Below are 16,716 nucleotides of genomic sequence, written 5' to 3'. Positions count from 1 at the left end.
CATAAATTATGATTATTACTGTTATTATTACTATTATTACCATTATAATATTATAATTATTCCTATTATTATTATTATATTATTATATTATAATTATGAGTAGTATTATTATATTATATTACTATATTATAATTATGAGTAGTATTATTATATTATATTATTATATTATAATTATGAGTAGTATTATTATAGTATATTATTATATTATAATTATGAGTAGTATTATTATATTATATTATTATATTATAATTATGAGTAGTATTATTATATTATATTATTATATTATAATTATGAGTAGTATTATTATATTATATTATTATTATTATATTATATGACTATATTATAATTATGAGTAGTATTATTATATTATATTATTATTATTATATTATATTACTATATTATAATTATGAGTAGTATTATATTATATTACTATATTATAATTATGAGTAGTATTATTATATTATATGACTATATTATAATTATGAGTAGTATTATTATATTATATTATTATATTATAATTATGAGTAGTATTATTATATTATATTATTATATTATAATTATGCGTATTATTATATTATATGACTATATTATAATTATGAGTAGTATTATTATATTATATTATTATATTATAATTATGAGTAGTATTATTATATTATATTATTATTATTATATTATATGACTATATTATAATTATGAGTAGTGTTATTATATTATATTATTATATTATAATTATGAGTAGTATTATTATATTATATTATTATTATTATATTATATTACTATATTATAATTATGAGTAGTATTATATTATATTACTATATTATAATTATGAGTAGTATTATTATATTATATGACTATATTATAATTATGCGTATTATTATTATATAATTATATTATTATTATATTACTATATTATAATTATGAGTAGTATTATTATATTATATTATTATTATTATATTATATTACTATATTATAATTATGAGTAGTATTATTATTATATTACTATATTATAATTATGCGTATTATTATTATATAATTATATTATTATTATATTACTATATTATAATTATGAGTAGTATTATTATATAATTATATTATTATTATATTATTATATTATAATTATGCGTAGTATTATTATATTATAATTATGCGTATTATTATTATATAATTATATTATTATTATATTATTATATTATAATTATGAGTATCTAACCACTAGGCTACTTGCCAACCCTGATTATTACTATTATTATTATGATTATTATGATTCTTGTTATTACTGTTATTATTATTATATTATAATTTTAATTATTACTATTATTATTACTAAGATCTTCAAATAACCCTACACCCTAACCCCTGCACCCTAACCCCTGCACCCTAACCCCTGCACCCTAACCCCTGCACCCTAACCCTGCACCCTAACCCCTGCACCCTAACCCCTGCACCCTAACCCCTGCACCCTAACCCCTGCACCCTAACCCCTACACCCTAACCCCTGCACCCTAACCCCTGCACCCTAACCCCTGCACCCTAACCCCTGCACCCTAACCCCTGCACCCTAACCCCTGCACCCTAACCCCTGCACCCTAACCCCTGCACCCTACTCCTTCTAGGTGGTGAGCAGTAGATACTTCAACAGAGGGATCATGATCTCCATCCTCATCAACACTCTCAGTATGGGGATAGAGTTCCACCAACAGGTACAGGGGAGGAGAGGGAGGGGGAGGGCAGGGGAGGGCAGGGCAGGGCGGGGAGGGGAGGGGAGGGCGGGGAGGGGAGGGCGGGGAGGGGAGTGGAGGGGAGGGGAGGGTGTGTGCGTGTGCGTGTGCGTGTTTGTGTGTGTGTGTGTGTGTGTGTGTGTGTGTGTGTGTGTGTGGTTTTGTGTGTTTAATCAAAACTTGGGTAATCATGTGATGTTTATGGACAGATTATCAAGCTCCAAATCAACACCATGATGAGTCTGTACCCGCAGAGTGTGTTCTCAGTGTGTGTGTGTGTGCCTGTGTGTGTGTGCCTGTGTGTGTGTGTGTGTAACTGTGTGTGTGGGTGTGTGTGTGTGTTCTCAATATGTGAGCATGTGTGTGGGGTTACAGGGCTTGAGGTGTTAATTAAAGTGTAATTCTCAGTGTGAGAGGAGGGGATAGATTGTGTGTGTGTGTGTGTATTCTGTTTTAGCAGTCTTACCCCCCTAAGAAATTAAGAAAAAGTGAATAATGATGTTTCCATTGGTTCTGACCTCAGCTGACCCTACTGACGATAGAATTACAACTAGTCTAGAACCCAAATCCTCATCACCTATTGACGCTACTGACGATAGATTTACAACTAGTCTAGAACCCAAATCCTCATCACCTACTAACCCTACTGACGATAGAATTACAACTAGACTAGAACCGAAATCCTCATCACCAACTGACCCTACTGACGATAGAATTACAACTAGACTTGAACCGAAATCATCATCACCTACTGACGCTACTGACGATAGATTTACAACTAGTATAGAACCGGACTCCTCATCTCCTACTGACCCTACTGACGATAGAATTACAACTAGTCTAGAACCGGAATCCTCATCACCAACTGACCCTACTGGCGATAGAATTACAACTAGTCTGGAACGCAAATCCTCATCACCTACTGACACTACTGACGATAGAATTACAACTAGTCTACAACCCAAATCCCCATCACCTACTGGCGCTACTGACGATAGAATTACAACTAGTCTAGAACCCAAATCCTCATCACCTACTGACCCTACTGACGATAGAATTACAACTAGTCTAGAACCCAAATCCTCATCACCTACTGACGCTACTGACGATAGAATTACAACTAGTCTAGAACCCAAATCCTCATCACCTACTGACGCTACTGATGATAGAATTACAACTAGACTAGAACCCAAATCCTCATCACCTACTGACCCTACTGACTGTAGAATTACAACTAGCCTAGAACCCAAATCCTCATCACCTACTGATGCTACTAGAATTACAACTAGTCTAGAACCCAAATCCTCATCACCTACTGACCCTACTGACTGTAGAATTACAACTAGCCTAGAACCCAAATCCTCATCACCTACTGATGCTACTAGAATTACAACTAGTCTAGAACCCAAATCCTCATCACCTACTGACCCTACTGACGATAGAATTACAACTAGACTAGAACCGAAATCCTCATCACCAACTGACCCTACTGACGATAGAATTACAACTAGACTTGAACCGAAATCATCATCACCTACTGACGCTACTGACGATAGATTTACAACTAGTATAGAACCGGACTCCTCATCTCCTACTGACCCTACTGACGATAGAATTACAACTAGTCTAGAACCGGAATCCTCATCACCAACTGACCCTACTGGCGATAGAATTACAACTAGTCTGGAACGCAAATCCTCATCACCTACTGACACTACTGACGATAGAATTACAACGAGTCTACAACCCAAATCCTCATCACCTACTGGCGATAGAATTACAACTAGTCTAGAACCCAAATCCTCATCACCTACTGACCCTACTGACGATAGAATTACAACTAGTCTAGAACCCAAATCCTCATCACCTACTGATGCTACTAGAATTACAACTAGTCTAGAACCCAAATCCTCATCACCTACTGACCCTACTGACTGTAGAATTACAACTAGCCTAGAACCCAAATCCTCATCACCTACTGATGCTACTAGAATTACAACTAGTCTAGAACCCAAATCCTCATCACCTACTGACCCTACTGACGATAGAATTACAACTAGACTAGAACCGAAATCCTCATCACCAACTGACCCTACTGACGATAGAATTACAACTAGACTTGAACCGAAATCATCATCACCTACTGACGCTACTGACGATAGATTTACAACTAGTATAGAACCGGACTCCTCATCTCCTACTGACCCTACTGACGATAGAATTACAACTAGTCTAGAACCGGAATCCTCATCACCAACTGACCCTACTGGCGATAGAATTACAACTAGTCTGGAACGCAAATCCTCATCACCTACTGACACTACTGACGATAGAATTACAACTAGTCTACAACCCAAATCCTCATCACCTACTGGCGCTACTGACGATAGAATTACAACTAGTCTAGAACCCAAATCCTCATCACCTACTGACCCTACTGACGATAGAATTACAACTAGTCTAGAACCCAAATCCTCATCACTTACTGACGCTACTGATGATAGAATTACAACTAGACTAGAACCCAAATCCTCATCACCTACTGACCCTACTGACTGTAGAATTACAACTAGCCTAGAACCCAAATCCTCATCACCTACTGATGCTACTAGAATTACAACTAGTCTAGAACCCAAATCCTCATCACCTACTGACCCTACTGACTGTAGAATTACAACTAGCCTAGAACCCAAATCCTCATCACCTACTGATGCTACTAGAATTACAACTAGTCTAGAACCCAAATCCTCATCACCAACTGACCCTACTGACTGTAGAATTTCAACTAGTCTAGAACCAAGATCCTCATCAACAACTGACCCTATAGAATTACAACTAGTCTAGAACCCAAATCCTCATCACCAACTGACCCTATAGAATTGCAACTAGTCTAGAACCCAAATCCTCATCACCAACTGACCCTATAGAATTACAACTAGTCTAGAACCGGAATCCTCATCACCTACTGACCCTACTGACGATAGAATTACAACTAGTATAGAACCGGAATCCTCATCTCCTACTGACCCTACTGACGATAGAATTACAACTAGTCTATAACCGGAATCCTAATCTCCTACTGACCCTATTGACGAAAGAATTACAACTAGTTTGTAACCAGAATCCTCATCACCAACTGACGATAGAATTACAACTAGTCTGTCACCTACTGACACTACTGACGATAGAATTACAACTAGTCTACAACCCAAATCCTAATCACCTACTGACGCTACTGACGATAGAATTACAACTAGTCTGGAACGCAAATCCTCATCACCTACTGACCCTACTGACGATAGAATTACAACTAGTCTAGAACCCAAATCCTCATCACCTACTGATGCTACTAGAATTACAACTAGTCTAGAACCCAAATCCTCATCACCTACTGACCCTACTGACGATAGAATTACAACTAGTCTAGAACCCAAATCCTCATCACCTACTGATGCTACTAGAATTACAACTAGTCTAGAACCCAAATCCTCATCACCTACTGACCCTACTGACGATAGAATTACAACTAGTCTAGAACCCAAATCCTCATCACCTACTGACCCTACTGACGATAGAATTACAACTAGTCTAGAACCCAAATCCTCATCACCTACTGACGCTACTGACAATTGAATTACAACTAGACTAGAACCAAAATCCTCAACACAATGACCCTATAGAATTAAAACTAGTCTAGAACCCAAATCCTCATCACCAACTGACCCTACTGACTGTAGAATTTCAACTAGTCTAGAACCAAAATCCTCATCACCAACTGACCCTATAGAATTGCAACTAGTCTAGAACCCAAATCCTCATCACCAACTGACCCTAAAGAATTACAACTAGTCTAGAACCGGAATCCTCATCACCTACTGACCCTACTGACGATAGAATTACAACTAGTATAGAACCGGAATCCTAATCTCCTACTGACCCTACTGACGATAGAATTACAACTAGTCTAGAACCCAAATCCTCATCACCTACTGACCCTACTGACGATAGAATTACAACTAGTATAGAACCGGACTCCTCATCACCTACTGACACTACTGACGATATAATTACAACTAGTCTACAACCCAAATCCTAATCACCTACTGACCCTACTGACGATAGAATTACAACTAGACTAGAACCGGAATCCTCATCTCCTACTGACCCTACTGACGATAGAATTACAACCAGTCTAGAACCCAAATCCTCATCACCTACTGACCCTATAGAATTACAACTTGTCTAGAACCCAAATCCTCATCACCAACTGACCCTATAGAATTACAAATAGTCTAGAACCCAAATCCTCATCACCAACTGACCCTATAGACTGTAGAATTACAACTAGTCTAGAACCCAAATCCCCTTCACCAACCGACCCTACAGAATTACAACAAGTCTAGAACCCAAATACTCATCACCAACTGACTCAATAGACTGTGGAATTACAACTAGTCTAGAACCCAAATACTCATCACCAACTGACTCAATAGACTGTGGAATTACAACTAGTCTAGAACCCAAATACTCATCACCAACTGACCCTATAGACTGTAGAATTACATTTAGTCTAGAACCCAAATCCTCATCACACTACACGGAACACTGTATACTGTCCCCTACTGTTCCCTACTGTCCCCTACTGTCCACACTACAGTAGTACTATAACCCAGACACAGCATGTTGTCCCCTACTGGCCCCTACTGTCCCCTACTGGCCACACCTCAGTACTACTATAACCCAGAAACAGCATACTGTCCCCTACTGGCCACACTACAGTACTACTATAACCCAGACACAGCATACTGTCCCCTACTGTCCCCTACTGGCCACACTACAGTACTACTATAACCCAGATACAGCATACTGTCCCCTACTGTCCCCTACTGTCCCCTACTGGCCACACTACAGTACTACTATAACCCCGACACAGCATACTGTCCCCTACTGTCCACACTACAGTACTACTATAACCCAGACACAGCATACTGTCCCCTACTGTCCCCTACTGCCCCCTACTGGCCACACTACAGTACTACTATAACCCAGACACAGCATACTGTCCCCTACTGGCCCCACTATAGTACTACTATAACCCAGACACAGCATACTGTCCCCTACTGTCCACACTACAGGACTACTATAACCCAGACACAGCATGTTGTCCCCTACTGTCCCCTACTGTCCACACTACAGTACTACTATAACCCAGACACAGCATACTGTCCCCTACTGGCCACACTACAGGACTACTATAACCCAGACACAGCATACTATCCCCTACTGTCCCCTACTGGCCCCACTACAGTACTACTATAACCCAGACACAGCATACTGTCCCCTACTGTCCCCTACTGGCCACACTACAGTACTACTATAATCCAGACACAGCATACTGTCCCCTACTGTCCCCTACTGGCCACACTACAGTACTACTATAACCCAGACACAGCATACTGTCCCCTACTGTCCCCTACTGGCCACACTACAGTACTACTATAACCCAGACACAGCATACTGTCACCTACTGTCCACACTACAGTACTACTATAACCCAGACACAGCATACTGTCCCCTACTGGCCCCACTACAGTACTACTATAACCCAGACACAGCATACTGTCCCCTACTGGCCACACTACAGTACTACTATAACCCAGACACAGCATACTGTCCCCTACTGGCCCCACTACAGTACTACTATAACCCAGACACAGCATACTGCCCCCTACTGTCCACACTACAGTACTACTATAACCCAGACACAGCATACTGTCCCCTACTGTCCCCTACTAGCCACTCTACAGTACTACTATAACCCAGACACAGTATACTGTCCCCTACTGGCCACACTACAGTACTACTATAACCCAGACACAGTATACCGTCCCCTACTGTCCCCTACTGTCCCCACTACAGTACTACTATAACCCAGACACAGCATACTGTCCCCTACTGGCCACACTACAGTACTACTATAACCCAGACACATTATACTGTCCTCTACTGTCCCCTACTGGCCACACTACAGTACTACTATAACCCAGACAAAGCATACTGTCCCCTACTGTCCCCTACTGGCCACACTACAGTACTACTATTACCCAGACACAGTATACTGTCCCCTACTGGCCACACTACAGTACTACTATAACCCAGACACAGTATACCGGCCCCTAATGGCCACACTACAGAACTACTATAACCCAGACACAGTATACTGCCCCCTACTGTCCACACTACAGTACCACTATAACCCAGACACAGCATACTGCCCCCTACTGTCCACACTACAGTACTACTATAACCCAGACACAGCATACTGCCCCCTACTGTCCACACTACAGTACTACTATAACCCAGACACAGTATACTGGCCCCTACTGGCCACACTACAGTACTACTATAACCCAGACACAGTATACTGCCCCCTACTGCCCCCTACTGTCCACACTACAGGACTACTATAACCCAGACACAGCATACTGCCCCCTACTTGCCTCTACTGTCCCCACTATAGTACTACTATAACCCAGAAACAGCATACTGTCCCCTACTGTCCCCTACTGACCACACTATAGTACTACTATAACCCAGACACAGCATACTGTACCCTACTGTCCCTTACTGGCCACACTACAGTACTACTTCCTACTTCCTTCCTCTCTGGCATCCTAGAGATCAGTAATCTAGTGTTCACCAGTCTCTTCTCTCTCTCTCCCTCCCCCTAGCCCCAGGAGCTGACTGACATCCTAGAGATCAGTAATCTAGTGTTCACCAGTCTCTTCAGTCTGGAGATGCTGCTGAAGCTGCTGGCCTTCGGACTCTTCGGCTATATAAAGAACCCGTACAACGGCTTTGACAGCGTCATCGTCATCATCAGGTGTGTGTCTGTGTTTCCATGAAATATTTTAATGTATCATGCACCAAACCTTTTCCAAGAGTTAATGTTATAATGCTATAACTTGCTGCTCGATGCTAAGCTAGCTATAACTTGCTGCTCGATGCTAAGCTAGCTATCACTTGCTGCTCGATGCTAAGTTAGCTATAACTTTCTACCTGATTCTAAGCTAGCTATAACTTTCTGTTCGATTGCTAAGCTAGCTATAACGTTCTGCCTGATTCTAAGCTAGCTATAACTTAATGTTCAATTGCTAAGCTAGCTATAACTTTTTGCCTGATTCTAAGCTAGCTATAACTTTCTGCCTGATTCTAAGCTAGCTATAACTTTCTGCCTGATTCTAAGCTAGCTAAACCTTTCTGCCTGATTCTAAGCTAGCTATAACTTTCTGCCTGATTCTAAGCTAGCTATAACTTTCTGCCTGATTCTAAGCTAGCTATAACTTTCTGCCTGATTCTAAGCTAGCTATAACTTGCTGCTCGATGCTAACCTGTACGGAAAAATTATATATTGATTTACACTACAGTTCAAAAGTTTGGGGTCACTTAGAAATGTCCTTGTTTTTTAAAGAAAATCAGTTTTTTGTCAATTAAAATAGCATCAAATTGATCAGAAATACAGTATGGACATTGTTAATGTTGTAAATTACTATTGTAGCTGAAACAGCTGATTTTAATGGAATATCTACATAGGCGTACAGAGGCCCATTATCAGCAACCATCACTCCAGTGTTCCAATGGGACGTTGTTTTAGGTAATCCAAGTAAATCATTTTAAAAGGTTAATTGATCATTAGAAAACCTTTTTGCAATTATGTTAGCACAGCTGAAAACTGTTGTCCCGATTAAAGAAGCAATAAAACTGGCGAACAAAAGAGGCCTTATCTCTGTATTTGTCTGTCTCTTTTCCTCTGCCTCCCTCAAAATGTTTATTTAGTTATGAGTTATACTATGGGAATAAATATCACCGAATTACAGAAATATCCTCCCATCCTCTATATGCAATTATTGGCGGATATTCACGTCATATTTTTCGTTATACTGTTTTCTATATACTGTAGATGACATGAGTCTCACTAGTGATGAGATGATAAAAGTGGTGTAGGTCTTATTTATTTAAAGAGCATATTGAAGTTAGAAACAATAGGATTTGAATCAAAAGCCTACAACTTGTTTAGCCCCGTTACACACTGAGCATGGAGACTGGTCCGTTTCACACTGCTCTGAGACGAGCATGGAGACTGGTCCTTTTCACACTGCTCTGAGACGAGCATGGAGACTGGTCCGTTTCACACTGCTCTGAGACGAGCATGGAGACTGGTCAGTTTCACACTGCTCTGAGATGAGCATGGAGACTGGTCCGGTTCACACGAGCATGGAGACTGGTCCGTTTCACACTGCTCTGAGACGAGCATGGAGACTGGTCCGTTTCACACTGCTCTGAGACGAGCATGGAGACTGGTCCGTTTCACGCTGCTCTGAGACGAGCATGGAGACTGGTCCGTTTCACACTGCTCTGAGACGAGCATGGAGACTGGCCCGTTTCCCACTGCTCTGAGACGAGCATGGAGACTGGTCCGTTTCACACTGCTCTGAGACGAGCATGGAGACTGGTCCGTTTCACACTGCTCTGAGACGAGCATGGAGACTGGTCCGTTTCACGCTGCTCTGAGACGAGCATGGAGACTGGTCCGTTTCACACTGCTCTGAGACGAGCATGGAGACTTGTCCGTTTCACACTGCTCTGAGACGAGCATGGAGACTGGTCCGTTTCACACTGCTCTGAGACGAGCATGGAGACTGGTCCGTTTCACACTGCTCTGAGACGAGCATGGAGACTGGTCCGTTTCACACTGCTGTGAGACGAGCATGGAGACTGGTCCGTTTCACGCTGCTCTGAGACGAGCATGGAGACTGGTCCGTTTCACGCTGCTCTGAGACGAGCATGGAGACTGGTCCGTTTCACACTGCTGTTAGACGAGCATGGAGACTGGTCCGTTTCACACTGCTCTGAGACGAGCATGGAGACTGGTCTTGATAAATCAATGAGATTTTTATTTTCACTGAATCTCCATTGGTTAGACTACAATTAGAAAATGAGGGTGTAGAAATGTTATGTTCTTAGTCTAACCTTTATTTAACTAGGCATGTCAGTTAAGAACAACTTCTTAATTACAAGGACAGCCTACTCCTGCCCCCCCATTGGGGAATTTAACCCCAGTCTACCACATGCCCACACGACACAGGATTATTTAGCTAAATAGCCCAGTACTGTAGCCTATTCCCGGCCGTCACGTTGTACAGCGCCATATTTTCTGTTCTGTCCTAACAGATTGTTTTTTTTTCTTGTAATAGAAACATCTTAATATTAATCAAATCAATTAAACAACATTTCTTAAAATCAGTCTCATATACTGTAGTACTGTAGTGGGGCCAGTAGGGGACAGTATGCTGGTCTTACAAAAAAAAGGTTTTAAATTCTCTAGTACAGCCACTATTGAAGGCCATCAAATGATTCTCAAAGATGCCCTCTGGTGTTCAAACTAGCACTAACTAGCATTGATGGTACCAGTGGTTCACACTTAAATAACCATATATATATATATATATATATATATATATAATTCCGCAGTAATAAGACTTTTAAAGCAGGAGCCACTGTATGTGGATACTGCTGCGGTACAGTTGGTCAATTGTAAGTGCTGTTAATGTGAAATGACTTCATGAAATGGGTTTCCGTGGCCAAGCAGCCGCACACAAGCCTAAGATCATCATTCACAATGCCAAGCGTCGGCTGGAGTGGTGTAAAGTTCGCCACCATTGGACTCTGGATCAGTGGAAACGTATTCTCTGGAGTGATGAATCACTCTTCACAATCTGGCAGTCTGATGGACAAATCTGGGTTTGGCAGATACCAGGGGAACGCTACCTGCCCCAATGCATAGTGCCAACTGTAAAGTTTGGTGGAGGATGAATAATGGTCTGGGGCTGTTTTTCATGGTTCGGTCAAGGCACCAGACAATGACATTCTAGACGATTCTGTGCTTGCAACAGTTTGGGGGAAGGCCCTTTCCTGTTTCAGCATGACAAATTATACAAACAAAAACATACACTCAACAAAAATATGATTTTACTGAGTTACAGTTCATATGAGTTCATATCAGTCAATTGAAATAAATTCATTAGGCCCTATTCTGTGGATTTCACATGACTGGGAATACAGATATGCAGCTGTTGATCACAGATAACATTTAAAAAAGGTATGGGGTGTGGATCAGAAAAGCAGCCAGTATCTGGTGTGACCATTTGCCTCATGCAGCACAACACATCTCCTTCACAAAGAGTTGATCAGGCTGTTGATTGTGGCCTGTGGAATGTTGTTTCACTCCTCTTCAATGGCTGTGCGAAGTTTCTGGAAATTGTCAAGAAATGGAAATCGCTGTCGTACAAGTCGATCCAGATCCTAAACATGCTCAATGGGTAACATGTCTGATGAGTATGCAGGCCGTGAAAGATCTGGGACATTTTCAGCTTGCAGGAATTGTATACAGATCCTTGCGACATGGGGCTGTGCATTATCATGCTGAAACAGGTGGTGATGGCGGCGGATGAATGGCACGACAATCAAACAACAAACTTTTGGATCTCGTCACGGTATATCTGTGCATTCAAATTGCCAATGATAAAATGTAATAGTGTTCGTTGTCCACAGCTTAGGCCTGGCCATACCGTAGCCACCACCGACAACCATGGGACACTGTGTTCATAACGTTGACATCAGCAAACCTCTTGGCCAAACGACGCCATACTCAGACAGTTCTTCCATGGTATGCCATCTGCCCAGTACAGTTGAAACCGGGATTAATCCGTGAAGAACACATTTCTCCAGTGGCCAACCTAAGGTGAGCATTGGCCCACTGAAGTCGGTTACAACTCTGAACTGCAGTCAGGTCAAGACTCTGGTGAGGATGACACACAGATGGTTTCTGCCTTTTATTGTCCTCCAGTACAAGGTGCACCTGTGTCTCCATTGTCTGGGTTCTGATCGTCTGAGGTTCCATTGCCTGGGGTCTGTCCAGCTGAGGCTCCATTGCCTGGGGTCTGTCCAGCTGAGGCTCCATTATCTGGGGGTATGTCCAGCTGAGGCTCCATTGTCTGGGGTCTGATCGGCTGAGGCTCCATTGTCTGGGGTCTGTCTAGCTGAGGCTCCATTGTCTGGGGTCTGATCGGCTGAGGCTCCATTGTCTGGGGTCTGTCTAGCTGAGGCTCCATTGTCTGGGGTCTGATCGGCTGAGGCTCCATTGTCTGGGGTCTGATCGGCTGAGGCTCCATTGTCTTGGGGTCTGATCGGCTGAGGCTCCATTGTCTGGGATCTGTCCAGCTGAGGCTCCATTGTCTTGGGGTCTGATCGGCTGAGGCTCCATTGTCTTGGGGTCTCCAGCTGAGGCTCCATTGTCTTGGGGTCTGATTGGCTGAGGCTCCATTGCCTGGGGTCTGATCGGCAGAGGCTCCATTGTCTTGGGGTCTGATTGGTTGACGCTCCATTGTCTTGGGGTCTGTCCAGCTGAGGCTCCATTGTCTTGGGGTCTGATTGGCTGAGGCTCCATTGTCTTGGGGTCTGATCGGCTGAGGCTCCATTGCCTGGGGTCTGTCTAGCTGAGGGTCCAGACCAGAGGGACTTGCAGGAGGGAAACATAGGAGGATCATTACTACTACTATTATTATTATTATGTTTTGCTATAAATAATCTGGCTAGCTAATTTAGCTAGCTAGCCAGTTCTATCAGAGACACCCAACCCTCACTAAAGCTACATCATTTAGCTAGCTAGCCAGTTCTATCAGAGGCCCCCAACCTTCACAAAAACGAGCTAATTTATATGTCAATAGGCTAAATGTCAAAAAGGCTATATGTCAATAGCTGCAGTGTGTATTTTCAACTACAACAGTGATCCAACATTTGCAAAACACCACTTTAGAAACCTCATGCTAAGGGGTCAGAGGTCAACAGAGACTCAACGTTACAAAACACCACTTTAGGAAACCCAATGCTAAGCTATCAGAGGTCAACAGAGACTCAACATTATCATCGGGTAGAGAAGGCTGTGAGTGGTGATTTGTGTATTTTACATGAATGTTTTACAAATATATGTACATAAATAAAATATATCTATATATTTGATAAATACCTTTTCCCTTTATATTTAAATATCTTTATATTTTCTTGAAATATATTCCAATATATAATTTTTCAATAGGGAAGCTATCAATAACTTGCTCAATGCTAAGCTATCTATAACTTGTTGCTCGATGCTAAGCTATCTATAACTTGTTGCTCGATGCTAAGCTATCTATAACTTGTTGCTCGATGCTAAGCTATCTATAACTTGTTGCTCGATGCTAAGCTATCTATAACTTGTTGCTCGATGCTAAGCTATCTATAACTTGTTGCTCGATGCTAAGCTATCTATAACTTGTTGCTCGATGCTAAGCTATCTATAACTTGTTGCTCGATGCTAAGCTATCTATAACTTGTTGCTCGATGCTAAGCTATCTATAACTTGTTGCTCAATGCTAAGCTATCTATAACTTGTTGCTCGATGCTAAGCTATCTATAACTTGTTGCTCGATGCTAAGCTATATATAACTTGTTGCTCGATGCTAAGCTATCTATAACTTGTTGCTCGATGCTAAGCTATCTATAACTTGTTGCTCGATGCTAAGCTATCTATAACTTGTTGCTCGATGCTAAGCTATCTATAACTTGTTGCTCGATGCTAAGCTATCTATAACTTGTTGCTCGATGCTAAGCTATCTATAACTTGTTGCTCGATGCTAAGCTATCTATAACTTGTTGCTAAATGCTAAGCTAGCTGTAACGTTTTATGTGTTTCTCTCAGTGTATGGGAGATCATTGGGCAGGCGGACGGCGGTCTGTCAGTCCTGCGTACGTTCCGTCTGCTGCGGGTCCTAAAGCTGGTCAGGTTCCTGCCCGCCCTGCGCAGACAGCTGGTGGTTCTGATGAAGACTATGGACAACGTAGCCACCTTCTGCATGCTGCTCATGCTCTTCATCTTCATATTCAGGTATGTAGAAACCTTCTGACATCATCTTCATAGTCAGCTATGTTGTCAAGTCTTAGATGACATCATCTTCATAGTCAGGTATGTTCTCAAGTCTTAGATGACATCATCTTCATAGTCAGCTTTGCTGTCAAGTCTTAGATGACATTCTTCATAGTCAGGTTTGTTGTCAAGTCTTAGATGACATCATCTTCATAGTCAGGTTTGTTGTCACGTCTTAGATGACATCATCTTCATTGTCAGGTATGTTGTCAGGTCTTAGATGACATCATAGTCAGGTATTAGATGACATCATAGCCAGGTATTAGATGACATCATAGTCAGGTAATAGATGACATCATAGTCAGGTATTAGATGGCATCATAGTCAGGTAATAGATGACATCATAGTCAGGTAATAGATGACATCATAGTCAGGTAATAGATGACATCATAGTCAGGTAATAGATGACATCATAGTCAGGTAATAGATGACATCATAGTCAGGTATTAGATGACATCATAGTCAGGTATTAGATGACATCATAGTCAGGTATTAGATGACATCATAGTCAGGTAATAGATTACATCATAGTCAGGTTTTTCATCTTTCTTTTTGAAGTTACTGAGTGTATAATGTGTGTGTCTGTGTCTCTCTGTGTGTGTGTGTGTGTGTGTGTGTGTGTGTGTGTGTAATGTGTGTGTTGCAGTATCCTAGGCATGCATCTGTTTGGCTGTAAGTTTGGTCTGAAGCTGGACAGTGGAGACACGCTACCTGACAGGAAGAACTTTGACTCGCTCCTCTGGGCTATCGTTACTGTGTTCCAGGTACACACACACACACACACACACACACACACACACACACACACACACACACACACACACACACACACACACACACACACACACACACACACAAACACACGCTGGCTGGCTGGCTGGCTGGCTGACTGGCTGGCTGACTGGCTGACTGACACACCCGATAATGCACGCAGAGCATAATTAGGCCGATACCCTCTCTCCTCTCTATCATCCCTCTCATCCCTCTCTCCTCTGTTTCATCTCTCTCATTCTCTCTCTCCTCTCTCCTCTCTCTCTCTCTATAGATCCTGACTCAGGAGGACTGGAATCTGGTCCTGTATAACTGCATGGCCTCCACCTCTCCACTCTCCTCTCTCATCCCTCTCTCTCTCCTCTCTCATCCCTCTCTCCTCTCTCTCTCCTCTCTCCTCTCTCATCCCTCTCTCTCCTCTCTCATCCCTCTCTCTCCTCTCTCTCTGTCTATAGATTCTGACTCAGGAGGACTGGAATGTGGTCCTGTATAACTACATGGCCTCCACCTCTCCTCTCTCATCCCTCTCTCTCCTCTCTCTCCTCTCTCTCTGTCTATAGATTCTGACTCAGGAGGACTGGAATCTGGTCCTGTATAACGGTATGGCCTCCACCTCTCCTCTCGCTGCTCTCTACTTTGTGGCTCTGATGACCTTTGGGAACTACGTCCTCTTCAACCTGCTGGTGGCCATCTTGGTGGAGGGCTTTCAGGCGGAGGTAAGTGTTCTACTGGGTTCAACTAGTTTCTACAGGATTCTATGGGGTTTTACAGGCCAGGGTATCTGGTTGGACATTATTTGTAGAGTCCCTCCATCCATCCATCTCTCTCTCCACCCCCCCTTCATCCATCCATTCCTCTCACCCCCCCCCCCCTTCATCCATCCATCTCTCTCTCCACCCCTCCCTTCATCCATCCATCTCTCTCTCCACCGCTCCCTTCATCCATCCATCTCTCTCTCCACCCCCCCCTTCATCCATCCATCTCTCTCTCCACCCCCCCTTCATCCATCCATTCCTCACTCCACCCCCCCTTCATCCATCCATCTCTCCCTCCACCCCCCCTTCATCCATCCATCTCTCTCCACCCCCCCTTCATCCATCCATCTCTCTCTCCACCCCCCCTCCATCCATCCATCTCTCCCTCCACCCCCCCCTTCATCCATCCATCTCTCTCTCCACCCCCCCTTCATCCATCCATCTCTCTCTC

General features: G+C 42.3%; 2 protein-coding genes across 2 annotated transcripts in view; both read left to right on the top strand.

Annotated features, from left to right (window-relative positions):
- cacna1hb (calcium channel, voltage-dependent, T type, alpha 1H subunit b) overlaps positions 1-16,716 on the top strand; it is a 104,850-nt gene that overhangs the window by 41,915 nt on the left and 46,219 nt on the right. Inside the window, exons 10-14 of the mRNA XM_031811433.1 lie at positions 1,614-1,700; positions 8,450-8,601; positions 14,515-14,700; positions 15,386-15,503; positions 16,071-16,226. Coding sequence (XP_031667293.1) covers positions 1,614-1,700; positions 8,450-8,601; positions 14,515-14,700; positions 15,386-15,503; positions 16,071-16,226 — 699 coding nt within the window. The remainder of the gene's footprint in view (positions 1-1,613; positions 1,701-8,449; positions 8,602-14,514; positions 14,701-15,385; positions 15,504-16,070; positions 16,227-16,716) is intronic.
- On the top strand, positions 2,033-8,436 carry LOC116358961 (proteoglycan 4-like). Its single transcript, XM_031811434.1, has one exon. It carries the CDS (start codon positions 2,214-2,216, stop codon positions 4,560-4,562), a length of 2,349 nt encoding a protein of 782 aa, XP_031667294.1. The 5' UTR covers positions 2,033-2,213; the 3' UTR covers positions 4,563-8,436.

This window comes from Oncorhynchus kisutch, unplaced genomic scaffold (assembly GCF_002021735.2).
Source record: "Oncorhynchus kisutch isolate 150728-3 unplaced genomic scaffold, Okis_V2 Okis01b-Okis20b_hom, whole genome shotgun sequence".
NCBI lineage: Eukaryota > Metazoa > Chordata > Actinopteri > Salmoniformes > Salmonidae > Oncorhynchus > Oncorhynchus kisutch.
The sequence above is the reverse complement of the archived record's forward strand: the minus strand, read 5'-3'. Positions and strand labels throughout refer to the sequence as shown.